General features: G+C 41.1%; 1 protein-coding gene across 1 annotated transcript in view; it reads left to right on the top strand.

Annotated features, from left to right (window-relative positions):
• Positions 1 to 12,753, top strand: part of Veph1 (ventricular zone expressed PH domain containing 1) — a 167,661-nt gene that overhangs the window by 91,489 nt on the left and 63,419 nt on the right. Inside the window, exons 7-8 of the mRNA XM_075950586.1 lie at positions 347 to 556; positions 1,582 to 1,979. Of these exons, the coding sequence (XP_075806701.1) occupies positions 347 to 556; positions 1,582 to 1,979 (608 nt within the window). The remainder of the gene's footprint in view (positions 1 to 346; positions 557 to 1,581; positions 1,980 to 12,753) is intronic.

Here is a 12,753-nt window from a genome sequence, read left to right as displayed (position 1 = left end):
GTAATGTTCTACTAAATGTACAGCATGATTTTTTTTACCATACTTCTAGAGTTTCGAAAAAACAATGTGATAAACGTGAGCACAAACTGCTTTTATTCTCTAAGCCCCCAGAAAGCATTTCTAATACGGAGTTGGCATGACCACCAACGTTTCTAACCTTCTGGCAAAATGGGCTGTCTAGAAGGAACATCAAAAGCCTGTGTCTAAATAGTCAATAAAGGTTTGTACACAACTAACCAGAAAATTATCCGGCAGAGTTTTCATTTCCAGATAAAGGTGGTAGAATAAAGTCTCTCTGTTTCCAAGGGCATGGACGACGAGCAGCTCATGGTCTCTGTTCTTTCAGCAGAAAAACCGATGCTGAAGTTGGCTTTCCTGAGAAAGTGGGAGACACCAAGACCACGGAGCCTGCAAGGGGAAACCATGAAAAACTCCAAGTTAAAATCCAAGCTTTTGAAGAGAAAATAAATGCGGAGGGCAATACTCCTGGTTCTGTCCGGAGATACAGTTTAGGCCACGTCTCTAAGGAAGAACAAAGAAACATTAGATTTGGCAGGTATAACTTTTGTTCAGTTGTCATTTTGAAGTGTGAACTCACATTAGATATTGCTTCTTTGCTCGTGGTGTTTGGGGATACTTTATGTTTTATTTGGCTTTGTTGTTTAACCTACAGCTTCCCGAAGTTATCCTTTAATGAATTAAATATTACCCATAGTGCTCTCATTATTCAAGTAAGTGCAGTGGTTCTCAACCTTCCTAATGCTATGGCCCTTAAATACAGTTCCTCATGTTGTGGTGACTCCCCCACCATAAATTATTTTCATTGCTACTTCATAACTGTAATTTCGCTACTATTATGAATCGTAATGTAAATATCTGCTGTGTTACCCCAATGGGGCCAGGACCCACAGGCTGAGAACCACTGACTTAGGGAAATAAAAGAAGATAAATATGATCTTCTTTGTCAACACTTTTTGAAATTAAGCATGTTAATCTGAGACTGACTGCCAGATGCACCTCTTACCCTAGTGATTAACCAGGGGCAAAAGCAAGAAAGGATAAAAACATCTAGTCTACCATTTTGCAGCCAACTTTGCTATGAAATTGATTTATATCTTCTTTTGGAGGAATCTAGACATTCGCTTCTTTCTTCACTATAGAGCTGATGATAAAACCCAGGGTCTTATTCACAGCACGCATGTGCTATGAACTGAACTATAGTCCTGGCCCTGTGTTTTCAGAACATTGTCACACGGTTTGGTGGCCCTTGAGTTATCTGGTCTATTAAGAGGTCTCACTCTGAAGCCGGGCAGGGGTGGCGCACGCCTTTAATCCCAGCACTCGGGAGGCAGAGGCAGGCGGATCTCTGTGAGTTCGAGACCAGCCTGGTCTACAAGAGCTAGTTCCAGGATAGGCTCCAAAACCACAGAGAAACCCTGTCTCGAAAAACCAAAAAAAAAAAAAAAAAAAAAAAAAAAAAAGAGGTTTCACTCTGGAGGAGGTAAAGTTTTGTTCTAGCATGTCTGTTTCTCCTCGCCAGGGAATGAGAGCTCCCTTAACTCTTCTACCCTTTCATTATAGGTCCAGGAGTTTGGCTTTGAATACCATGCTCACACACAGCGTGAGAGCCGAAGATGGGGAAGCTGGAGAAAGGGCAGGAATACAAGCCAGCATCTCTCTTTCAGAGATTGACCCACTTAGCCTAGGAACGGGCAAGTTGCCCCTTAAGATAGACACCCACGGATCACAGCTGAGAAATTCCTCTGCTTCACGCCCAAGTATTGTGTATATAGAACCAGAGAACATGACTGAAACCGTTAGAGGAAACATCCAGAAAGACATTCCAGAGACCACCTCAAGTCCTGTGGAATACCAAGATAAGCTCTACTTGCATTTAAAGGAAAACCTCGGTAAAGTGAAGGCTTATGCCATGGAAATTGCAAGGAAGGTTCCAGTCCCAGACCAGTGCGACATTGAAGGTAAGTGCTTTGAAGTTCCCACACTCACGAAATTTCAGATGTCAGAGACAAAACTCTCAAGGCACCTAAATATTCACACTCTTTTATGGACTTTTTTCAAAATGGATCATTTGAAAATATCTTCTAGTATCTTTTTTTTTATTTTCCCATGAGGAAAGTTGACCAATCTGTTTACTTTCGTCGTCTTGATTGTACTTGGATGCTTCTATGCATCCTGAGTTTTGCAAACTATTGTGTTGCTTGATTTCTCATTCCCAATTTATAAAAAGGGAAATGCAGTGACCTTGAAGCAGGCTCCAGGGTCAGGGCATCCAGAGAATGCTTCCAACCATGTAATCAAACAGTGAAGCCATGCATCTCACTGACCGTAGGAGACTGTCCTCTTTCTTATTCCACTGCTCTGTGTTCTGCTCTGGCCCAAGATCTGAGGAACACAGTCCCCGATTTCCTAGAGAGCAGAGTATGGGAGGAACATTGCGAAGCCATGCCAGGAGGCGGTACAGATGACAAGCCAGCAAAAGTGGGGGACACTGGGACAGCAAAGGGCAAAGTAAAGACAGATTATCAGAGGCTGGCTAGGTCTACCATAGAAACACAGTTCCTATGACCAGTGTCACCAAAGACACAGTCAACGTCATAATGGAACCAGTCACAATGTGTAGGCTCACACTGTGTAGGCTCCTTGGTCCAAAGAAATAATCACCATATATTGAAGTTTTCTCTAATTATAGTTTGGATATTTGGGTCACCACAGATTTTTGCTTTATTTTAATCTCTAAAATTTGACTTACACCAGTCAATAAATCTCCTGACACTCTTTACATTTTACGTCTTTACTCTGTCTCTGAGAAAAAAAAAGTTTGAGACACGAATGCAGCAGTATCAGAGCTCGGGGGCAGATCACAGACTGAGCTGGCCTGGATGCCACTGTAGGACTAGAGCTTTTGTTTTTCTCCAGCAGTCCTCAGACAGCAGACACCTTCTCCTGGGAGCTAAAGTGAGGTGTCAACATGTCATCTTTCTACAGGAAACAAGCCAGACAGCCCAGCCCCCTAACCACATAGCAGAAAGGTGGGGATCCCTCAAGGGTCCACTTCCCCATACTCTACTTTCTCCCGTTTCCCATCCCCAATCAGAGGAAAGATTGTGTTCTGCTAAGTCAATTGGGGTTCAAATGTAACAAGGAGAACTAGTTGCTCCATCTGTACAGAGGCTAACACTTTCCAATGTCTGTAGGGATCTGAGCAGCCTTCCTAAATTAATTCTCTAGGGGCAAAAATGAAAACGGTGTTGCTTGCATTCAAATATAGTCTATATAGTGACATATAGCAGGGTGTGGGGATGCCTAAGATTGGTGACGAGCAATCTGAGCGACCTCTTCATCATTGCTGTTTTGCTGATAATCTGTGAACACAGGTGACCAAGGTCAACAAAGGGAGGAAACGTGAAGTTCAAGGTACCACAAAGGGCATCCGTGTCAAAGAGAGAGTAAAACACATTTCACTTTATAGAATAATCAGTACATGTGTGTGTGTGTTTCAAATTTGGCATAAATGTGAAGAGTTTACTATATAATGAGCTCCAATGGTGTTGCAATGTGGAAGAAAACCTACAGAATTACTTCAAACATCCAGTTACAAAGAATTATCGCAGGAGTTAAAATTAGCTTTAGACTCAACTAAATGATCTGGCTTTACTTATTTCCCAAATGTTGAATGAATCCATTATCAAAAAAAGAAAAGAAAAGAAAAGAAAGAAAGAAAGAAAGAAAGAAAGAAAGAAAGAAAGAAAGAAAAGGAAAAAACCATAATAATTTTTGATGGTAAAATTTCCAACCAGGGATAACCTAGAATTGAATGTATATTTTTTTAAGTTGACATTTTGGAATGCATTCACATTTTAGCTATTGCCTGGGGAATTCCTATACAGGGACATGTGTAAGGGATAGAATATTTATATGACTCCCTGGTAATACATCCACAAATGAAGTACTTGGCCTGGTTGCAGGAGACACAATTTGTATCCCAAAGACCGACCTACGCTAGCCAGTCAGTAGACAGCAGCCGTCCTCTGGCTGACTCAAGTTCCCTTGCTTCATAAACCCGCCCAGCAAGGCAGTATCCCATTTCTTTCCTTAAGAACTTAGCGACGATTCAGGCCGAGAAATCACGTTATTGTCAAGTGTGTCGTTGTCCTAAAAGAAACATTTGGCCTTCCTGAATAAATTATACAAAATAATCAAGAGACAAAGAATAAAAGAAGCCAAAACAAACAAGAACTTTCTGCAGCGCTTAACTGAAGAGACAAGCAGTGGGTAACACCAAGAACAGTTAACATTCCGGCGTGCTACACAAAGCCCACCTTCAGAAATGAGGCGAAACAGCTCCTTCAGTAAATTCTGGACATTAGATTGGTTCATGGGAGGGGAGGGGGGAAGTTCAGCGTTTTTGCTCTACAAAAACACCAGTTTCAGGGGTTTTAACCTGATACTTCAATAATAGCGGTAAAAGCATCGCAAAACTGCTGACGTCAGTATGAGTTGACTCAGGAACACAAATAGCGTTTTTAACCCTGACCTTGGTCACACTGGGGACCAACAGTAACGGGAAAGTGACTCTGTATAAATCTAACATCATCTCCAAGAGAAAAAAAAATGTGTCAAACCCCCAGTCCTAATGAGGTTGGATCATTCTTGATATTGGGTGAGCCAGTTCTCTGATGAGCCTGGATGGCCTTGTTTCTGCTTACGGGCCACGGAAAGTTGTGGATCTGTAAACAAACGTGGTCTAATGTCAGTTGTGGGTTATATTTGCGTACAAGACCAGAAAACTGGGTTCATCTGGCAAAGGATGTTTTAAAAGTTTGAATCATTTGTACTCATTAATGTGGGAAAAATAATCAGAGGCCAAAAGCATATACACAGATAATACTTAATAAATCTTTGAAAATCTGGTCCATCTTTGCAAAGAACGTGTGAGCTTGTAAGAGCCCATCAGTGCTACTTTGGCTTACTTTGAAGTGTTTCTTAACGGGATTAAAAATAAGCCTGACTTGCAGAAAGCTTGTTTTTAATCTTCGAGACTGTCCTTCCTCCAATCCATCCACATTAGCAAATTTTTCCTTCGCAGTAAAAAAAAAAAGAAAGAAAGAAAGAAAAAGAAAAAAAATCAAGAAATAGCTGGGCATTGGTGGCGCACGCCTTTAATCCCAGCACTCGGGAGGCAGAGGCAGGTGGATCTATGTGAATTCAAGGTCAGCCTGGTCTACAGAGTGAGTTCCAGGACAGCCAGGACCATTACATAGAGAAACCCTGTCTTGAAAAAAAAAAAGAAAGAAATATTTGTGTGCTTGATTACAAATAAAGCCTCCTAACTTAACACTTTTCCCGTATCCCTGTGACTCCACTGCTGCTTTAGTTTCTTCTCCAGTCTTCCCCTTTCTACAGAATTAACCTTAATGTGCTGAAAGTCCCACGATCTACTTCTTTCTCCCACTTGTTCCTCAGTTATGTATTCTTTCATCCATATTCTGAGTGCCTGCTACATGACAGCACCATTCTAAGTACCTGAAAAGCTTCAGCGCAATAATCTTGACTTCGTTAAGACTGTGCTACTTGGAAAAGACATGAAATAAACAATAAAAATGAGAAATACGTTGTCCTGGCTGGCTTGTGTCAACTTGTCAGGAGCTAGAGTTACTGAAAGAAGGGAACCTCGGTGCAGAAAATGCCTCCATGAGATCCAGCGGTAAAGCATTTTCTTAATGAGTGATTGATGGGGATGCAGCCCATTGTGATTGGTGCCCCTGGGTTGGTCCTGGGCTCTGTAAGGAAGCAAGCTGAGCAAGCCAGAGGGAGCAAACCAGTAAGCAGCTCCTCTCCGTGGTGTTTGCTTCAGCTCCTGCCTCCAGATTCCTGGCCCAGTTTGAGCTCTTACGCTGACTTACTTCAGTGATGAACAGCAATACAGAAATGTAAGCCAAATAAACCCTTTCTTCCCCAAGTTGCTTTGGGTCATGGTGTTTCATCACAGCAATAGAAACCTTGGCTAGGACATAAGCGCAGTAGGGAAGATGTTAGGACACAGCAAGTGCTCTGATGAAAGAAGAAAGAGAAGACAAACCCAAACAAAGGGGTCCAGTCCTTGTATGTCTAGAGTTGCACGAAGAGATGGGAAGGTTGTGGGGAGAGATGGGAAAGCTGCATGCAGCTCTAAAAAGGACACATCAAAACACGGCCATCATTTTTCTGTGAAGAATCAGGTTTCAGTGCCAGTTGAAGAGGAAAGGAGAGGGACAGAGAAACTTGAACACTATACCTTTCTTCAAGGTTTGGATTCTTTGGGAACTTGCTATGTAGACCAGGCAGATCTCCAACTCACAGTGATACACCTGCCTCTGCCTCCTGAGTGCTGGGGTTAATGGTGTGTGACACCATGCCTGGCCCAAGGTACGGAATATTATTTATTTATTTGTCTGTCTGTCTGTTTGTTTTAATCCTCAAAGCAGTTTTCTCTCCCTCCCTTACTCCCATTTCCTCCCCCACATTCCCTCTTCATGCCTCAATCCACTCCTTCTCTGCCTCTGTTCAGAAAGAGGCAGGCTTTCCATGCATGTCAACAAACCATGGCATATCAAGTTGCAGTAAGACTAAGCACATCCCCTTCAAGCAGTAATACTTGTTTTCTCCATCTATGGTGATTGACAGTTTAGTTGGGTATAATAGTCTGGGCTGGCACCCAGGGTCTCTTAGAGTTTGCAGCCCTTCTGGCTTTTAGAGCCTCCACTGAGAATTCAGGTCTTACTCTACCAGGTCTGCTTTTATATGTTACTTGGCCTTTTTCCCTTGCAGCTTTTAATATTCTTTTTGGTGCTGTTGTTGTTCTGCATGTTTAGTGTTTTGATAATCATGTGGCAGAAGGACTTTCTTTTTTTATCCAATCTATTTGATGTTCTGCAAGCTTCTTGTACCTTTATAAGTATGTCCTTCTTTAAGTTAGGAAAATTTTGTTATTTGATTTTGTTGAATATATTTCTGGGCCTTTGAGCTGAGATTCTTCTCCTTCTTTTATTCCCACTATTCTTGTGTTTCGTCTTTTCATAGTGTTTCAGGAATTTCTTAGATTTAACATTTTCATTGACCAACAAATCTATTTCTTCTATCGTATTTTCAACTCCTGAGATTCACTCTTTCATCTCTTGTAGCCTTTTGATGATGCTTGTATCTGTAGTTTCTGTTTGCTTACCCAGATTTTTCATTTCCAGAATTTCCTGTTTGTATTTTCTGTATTTCTTCTATTTCCATTTTCAGATCTTGAACCATTTCATTCACCTGTATTTTTGTTCTTTCTTGAGTTTCTTGGCACTCTTTAAGGGATTTATTGATTTCCTCCTATTTTTTGTTTGTATTTTTCTCGATTTCTTTAAGAGTTTTTTTTTCATTTCCTCTTTAAGGACCTCTATCATCTTCATAAAGTTATATTTAAAGTCATTTCCTTGTGCTTCAGCTGTGTTGAAATGTTCAGGTCTTGGTGTCATATGATAGCTGGGTTCTGGTGGTGCCAAACTGCCCTTTTGGTTATTGTCTTCTTACAGTGGTGCGTAAACAAGCATCTGATCTGAGGATGATTATAAGTCTAGGTATTGATTCCTGTGTCCATCCTTTTGGGGTTGGTATTTCCTTTTTTGGTTTCTATTTCCTCTCTGGTCTTCTGGCCTAAATGGCCAAGGATTGTGGTGACTAGCAAGTCTTCAGGTTCAGTAGGGTGTCTCTGCTGTGATTTGGGGGCCTTGTGTCCCTAAATCCAGCCTGGCCTCTGTTAAAACAGAGGTCTCCTTCCTAAAATGTAGGCTGGAATATGAAGTCAGGGAGAGAGAGGGGGGGTACAGTCTGGGGTTTGGGGGCAGATTTTAAGGAGTGCTAACAGGCAGTAGGCAGTACCTTACTACTTGGGGTCCTTAGAACCAACTTGGCCTCTGGTAAAACTGTCAGGCCTATGGGCTGGAGAATGGAGCCCAGGGGAGGGTGTGCAATCTGGGATTGTTGGGTAGACTTTAAAAGAGTATTAGCAGGTGGTGGGCAGTGTCTTATCTGAGGCCCCTAGATCTGGCCTGGCCTCTAATAAAGCCTATGTCTTCTTAGGATGTTCAGTTTGGAATTTTTAATGAGAAGACTTTGCTTCAGTACTCACGGTGCTGGCAACTTGAGTCCTGGCAGTGACCCCAGGCTCTGAAGCCTCCTGTTTTCACAGCACACTAGCCGCAGCTCTGCCGCAAGTCAACCCCATGCCTTGAATAGGCGGCCTCATTTCTGTTTTGGTCTAACATGCCTCTCCCAAGGGCATACTAAGATTTTGTAAGTTTTCAAACTGTGTTGCCTGAAAAGTCTTGGGCCCTTCACAGCAATGAAATGGTGATTTAAGTCAGAGACAAGGTTAAGGGACAATTTAGTCATGTTTGAAGACATTTTTGTTTGGCGCAGTTTGGAACTGGTTGCTATGGGTATCTATTGGCCTTTGCCTGTAGGTGCTGGTAAGCATCTAACACATAATTTCCGTCTTTCCTTATCCACCCTCTTGCCCTAAGGCAGGGCAGCTCTGATGTATATGTGGTTTTGCACACTGGCCGTTCTCATAGATGCTGAAACCAGGAGTCCTACGGCTGAAGGTCATGTGACACAGTCTGGACTGGATTACCTCCAATGCCTTTTATGGTCTGCCTGCAATTAAGTTTAAGTGCCTCGTTCTGGAGATGGCAAAAGTATGAAACTATTGATACTTGACTTTTCAAAATCAGCTTCAACTTTATAACTAATTGTATATCTCTAATAAGCATACGCCGAAAGTTACCTTTTTCATATTAGGTCCCTGTCGTTTCCTTCGGTGGTTTTGTTTCTGTTAGGAGAAAACAGACTGCATTTTTCAATATTTTTTGAGGTGTTTTCTCACTATTTTCTTAAATTCATTAATTAATATACATTAAATGACAGATAACAATCCCTAGTTAGCGTATTGGTACGTTGTGTCTACATTTACTGTTCCTATTCCAATGCATTTACTTACTTTTCTAAGTTGCACCAAATCTACAAACAAAAAATACGTTTTTTTAAAAAGAGAGAGTTGATTCATTCAATGTGAAAATTAAACTAAATAAGTACAGAAAATTAAACTAGTCCATTAGTTGAGTTCATTTCAGACATTTATATGTGAAGAGTTTTCCAGTGCTGAATGTGACCTTCACAATCACAATTACAATTACAAATTGACCTCTGAGTAGCCAAATGGTGATGGAAAAGAGGGAAGCAGTATCGGTCAGAAAGTCTAGAGCACCCATGTGGGTCTCTGTCTCCTACATGGGTGCTCTAGACTTTCTGACCGATACTGCTTCCCTCCTTTCCATCAGGGAACCCTGATTGCTCTTCGAGCAGATGAGGGAGGGGGCCTTGATCAGGGGAGGGGGAGGGAAATGGGAAGCGGTTGCGGGGAGGAGGCAGAAATCCTTAATAAATAAATAAATTAAAAAAAAATAAATAAATAAAAAGAAAGAAAGTCTAGAGCATCTGTAAATTAAAGGACTCTAATAGCTTGGGGAAGGGTGGGAAGAAAGTTACCTTGTTATGTCCTAAAGCCAGGAATGAAAGGGTCTATCAGGTCCTAGTAGTACAGAAAGTAACTTTTATGTAAAAGAAACGTGTGGTTTGGATGAGTCCGTCCTTTTGGCTATAGTGCCAAGGTTAGTTGTTTCGACTCTTCACAGCACTGGCTTTGTGTCCCTAGGCATCTTTGAATACGCATTTTAAGAAAGACGATTGGGCTTAGAAGGCAGGAAACTCACATCTGGGGATATGTTTAAATTTGGGTATTGTGTCCTGATCCTCTATAAACATGGTATTTATTTCTTTATGGCTGATAATTTTGTAAGTCTCAAAATACCCTTGCATCAAATGTGTCTTAATAATACCCCGCTGAGTTGTGTATAAGGTAAAAGGTGTGGATTACATTTCACTTCCAGAATGCAGAGAATTAAAATTAAGCAAAAATACGTTGGACGCAATATGTTCTCCTAACCTCAAACATTGAACAGTGAGTGAGACAAATACAGTTTCATCTTCACTGACCTTTAGTGACTGATCCAGTTGGCTCTCACTCCTCTTGATGGGAACTATCATTGTGCTGTAAGTCACCATTTTCCCATTGAATACATGATATGCTCTTTTCTAAGTTCCTACACAAAGAGCCTTGGACACACTTAAATAGACTCCATCTTTGCAGTTAATGTTGACCATTAATCCCATGCCTACATCCTTGTTCTAGTTTTATCCCATTGCCGTAATGCAACACTCTAACCAAAGACATCTTGGCAAAGAAGAGGGTTTATTTCATCTTGTACTTCCAGGTCACAGTCCATCACTGAGGGACGTCAGGACAGGAACTCAAAGCAGGAGCCTGAAGGCAGGTCTGCTTGCTACCTTGACTAAATAACCAAGAGAGTACAGCTGAAACCTTGGAGGATGATGCTTGCTAACTGGCTCTCTGGCTTGCAAATTACCCTGTGTTTAACTAGCTGCATTAGCCTTGGCCCACCTACCTGAAGAATGGTGCCATCCACAGGGAACTGAGTGCTCTGGATGACTCTAGGCCATGTCAAGTTGACAATTAGGCCTAACCAGGACAGTCCTTGTCAAATCTTCCTGATAAAATTTTATTTTACAATTATGCCACTTTGGGAATTTTGATTTGTTCTTTTATTCAGCAAAGTCTTCAAACTTGTATAAATGAGTCCACTGTAAAAGACTCAAGACCAACATTCTTCACATTCATGCAGAATTGCTATTCTCCTTATAGTTCAAGTCTCAATAGATCAAATATCAAATATGTATTAACTATTTAAGATATGTGTTATTTTTTTTAATTGTGTCATGTTTGACTTTGAGTTCCCTGGTTGACTTTTGAACTTATCTACAGCAGGAATAATTCTTCTATTTCCTTGAAGTAATTCAGCAATTATATGAAATAAGAACTGTTTGAGAATTTAAATACTAAAATATGAGGAAAATCCCAAAAGAAAAAAGAAATAGAATAGCATGTTTTCACCCAGGGTTGGTTAAATTATTATCTGTAAATACATTTAATGTAATTGATGATGCCCTAATGGTTAAGGAACCATCTAGTTCCAAACCAGAAAGTGAGTTTTCAAACATTTGAGGCTTAAGAAATCCCCAAATGTTTTTAACCAGCTATTATTTTTGTCAACTTTTGAACTCAAGCTCATTTTTAAAGCATGTAATCCATATGTTTCAAATTCATTTTTACTTTATCCATCAAGACTTGGGACTCTCCTCTAATCTCCATGGGATATTTCCCCAGAGCAGAAATCTTACCAAGAGCTCAGTTCGCCCGGGGTTCAGAAGTGCCCAGACTCACAGCGTCAGAATGTAGCCATCCTGAAGCAAAAAAAAATTCTTTTTACTTTTGATCCCAGGCCTCTCCTTCCACTTCTTGCCCAGTCAAATAGTAAGAACTTGACATGGAGTCAGCTGGTCATGAGCAAGGTTTGTGTGGGGAGATGAAAACGCTCATTCGTCATAGGTGGGATTGCCTCGGAATACCCGCGATAACATATGAAGGGCATTACATACAATAAACAAGTCTCAATGTTGTAGAAAACTTCAATAGCCATTTCTAATCCCCCCTGCCATTTCCACTTCTGCAGAAGCCTAAGCCGCTTCTATTCACAATGCAACCTGTGTTTCCTCCAGACCCAGAGGCTGAGGTTTTCCAGGCAGGTGATGGTGATTCTTGGCTCTTGTTGAGTAACTGAACTCCATTAGTGATTCATGAAAGTGGAGCAGAAACACTAGATGAGGCAGCTGGGTGGGAATGCAGGCTCCATAACCATGTGTGATCCAGCGGTCTCTGCTCCCGCTTCACCCCTGCACCCCAGGGCCTCTTCTACAATAAGAAAGACAGAGATTGAAGTACAAACTCAGAAGGTCATCTCCCCAGGACACTAACACATTATCAACTAATTCTTCAAAACGGGAGCTGCTAGTTTACAAGCACTTGATGCCTTTCATACGCAATTTTTATATATAATTTTATCATTACTTATTTTTGTGCGTGTGGAGGGGGTGTTTTCCTGCATGTATATCTGTGTATCACATGTGAGCAGGGTTCTCCTGGAGGCTAGGAGAAGGTATTAGAACAAAGTTGTGAGCTACCATGTGGCTGCTGGGAACCAAACCTGAGCCCTTTGGAAGAGCAGCCAGTGATCGTAACTGCTAAGACACCTCTCCAGCCCCCATACACAATCAGTCTCTAAGTATTTTTGCATTTCTGATGCTGGTATTACTTGAAATCATTTTATGCATGAAATAAATTTAACTGATAACTAAACCCTTAAGACATCAAGTCCACAGTATGTTATCCCATTCTCATCCATTTCCTGGTGGGAAAAAAAATTTCTACTGAAGATAATTTTATTATTATAAAAACATAATGTTCACTATAAAAATTTGAAAAATCATAGAGAAGGCTTAGAAATCGCTTCAATCTTATCAGTTAACGCATGTTAGAAATTTTACGTATGTCTTCCCAGAACGCTTTTCATTTTTTAAGTTTTAGTTACTCTTTGATGATTTCATACACAAATATGATGTATTTAGATCATACACATCTCCACGCCCCTCTCCAACTTCTCCCAGGCTCCCACACCCCTTTCCTCACTCCTCCCATTCATCCAAGCAAGGGATAGCACCAAAGCATCCGCTAGAGAGAAA

The sequence above is a fragment of the Microtus pennsylvanicus genome, chromosome 16 (genome assembly GCF_037038515.1).
Source record: "Microtus pennsylvanicus isolate mMicPen1 chromosome 16, mMicPen1.hap1, whole genome shotgun sequence".
NCBI lineage: Eukaryota > Metazoa > Chordata > Mammalia > Rodentia > Cricetidae > Microtus > Microtus pennsylvanicus.
Note: the sequence above shows the minus strand (reverse complement) of the source record. Positions and strands in the feature narration are given on the sequence as shown.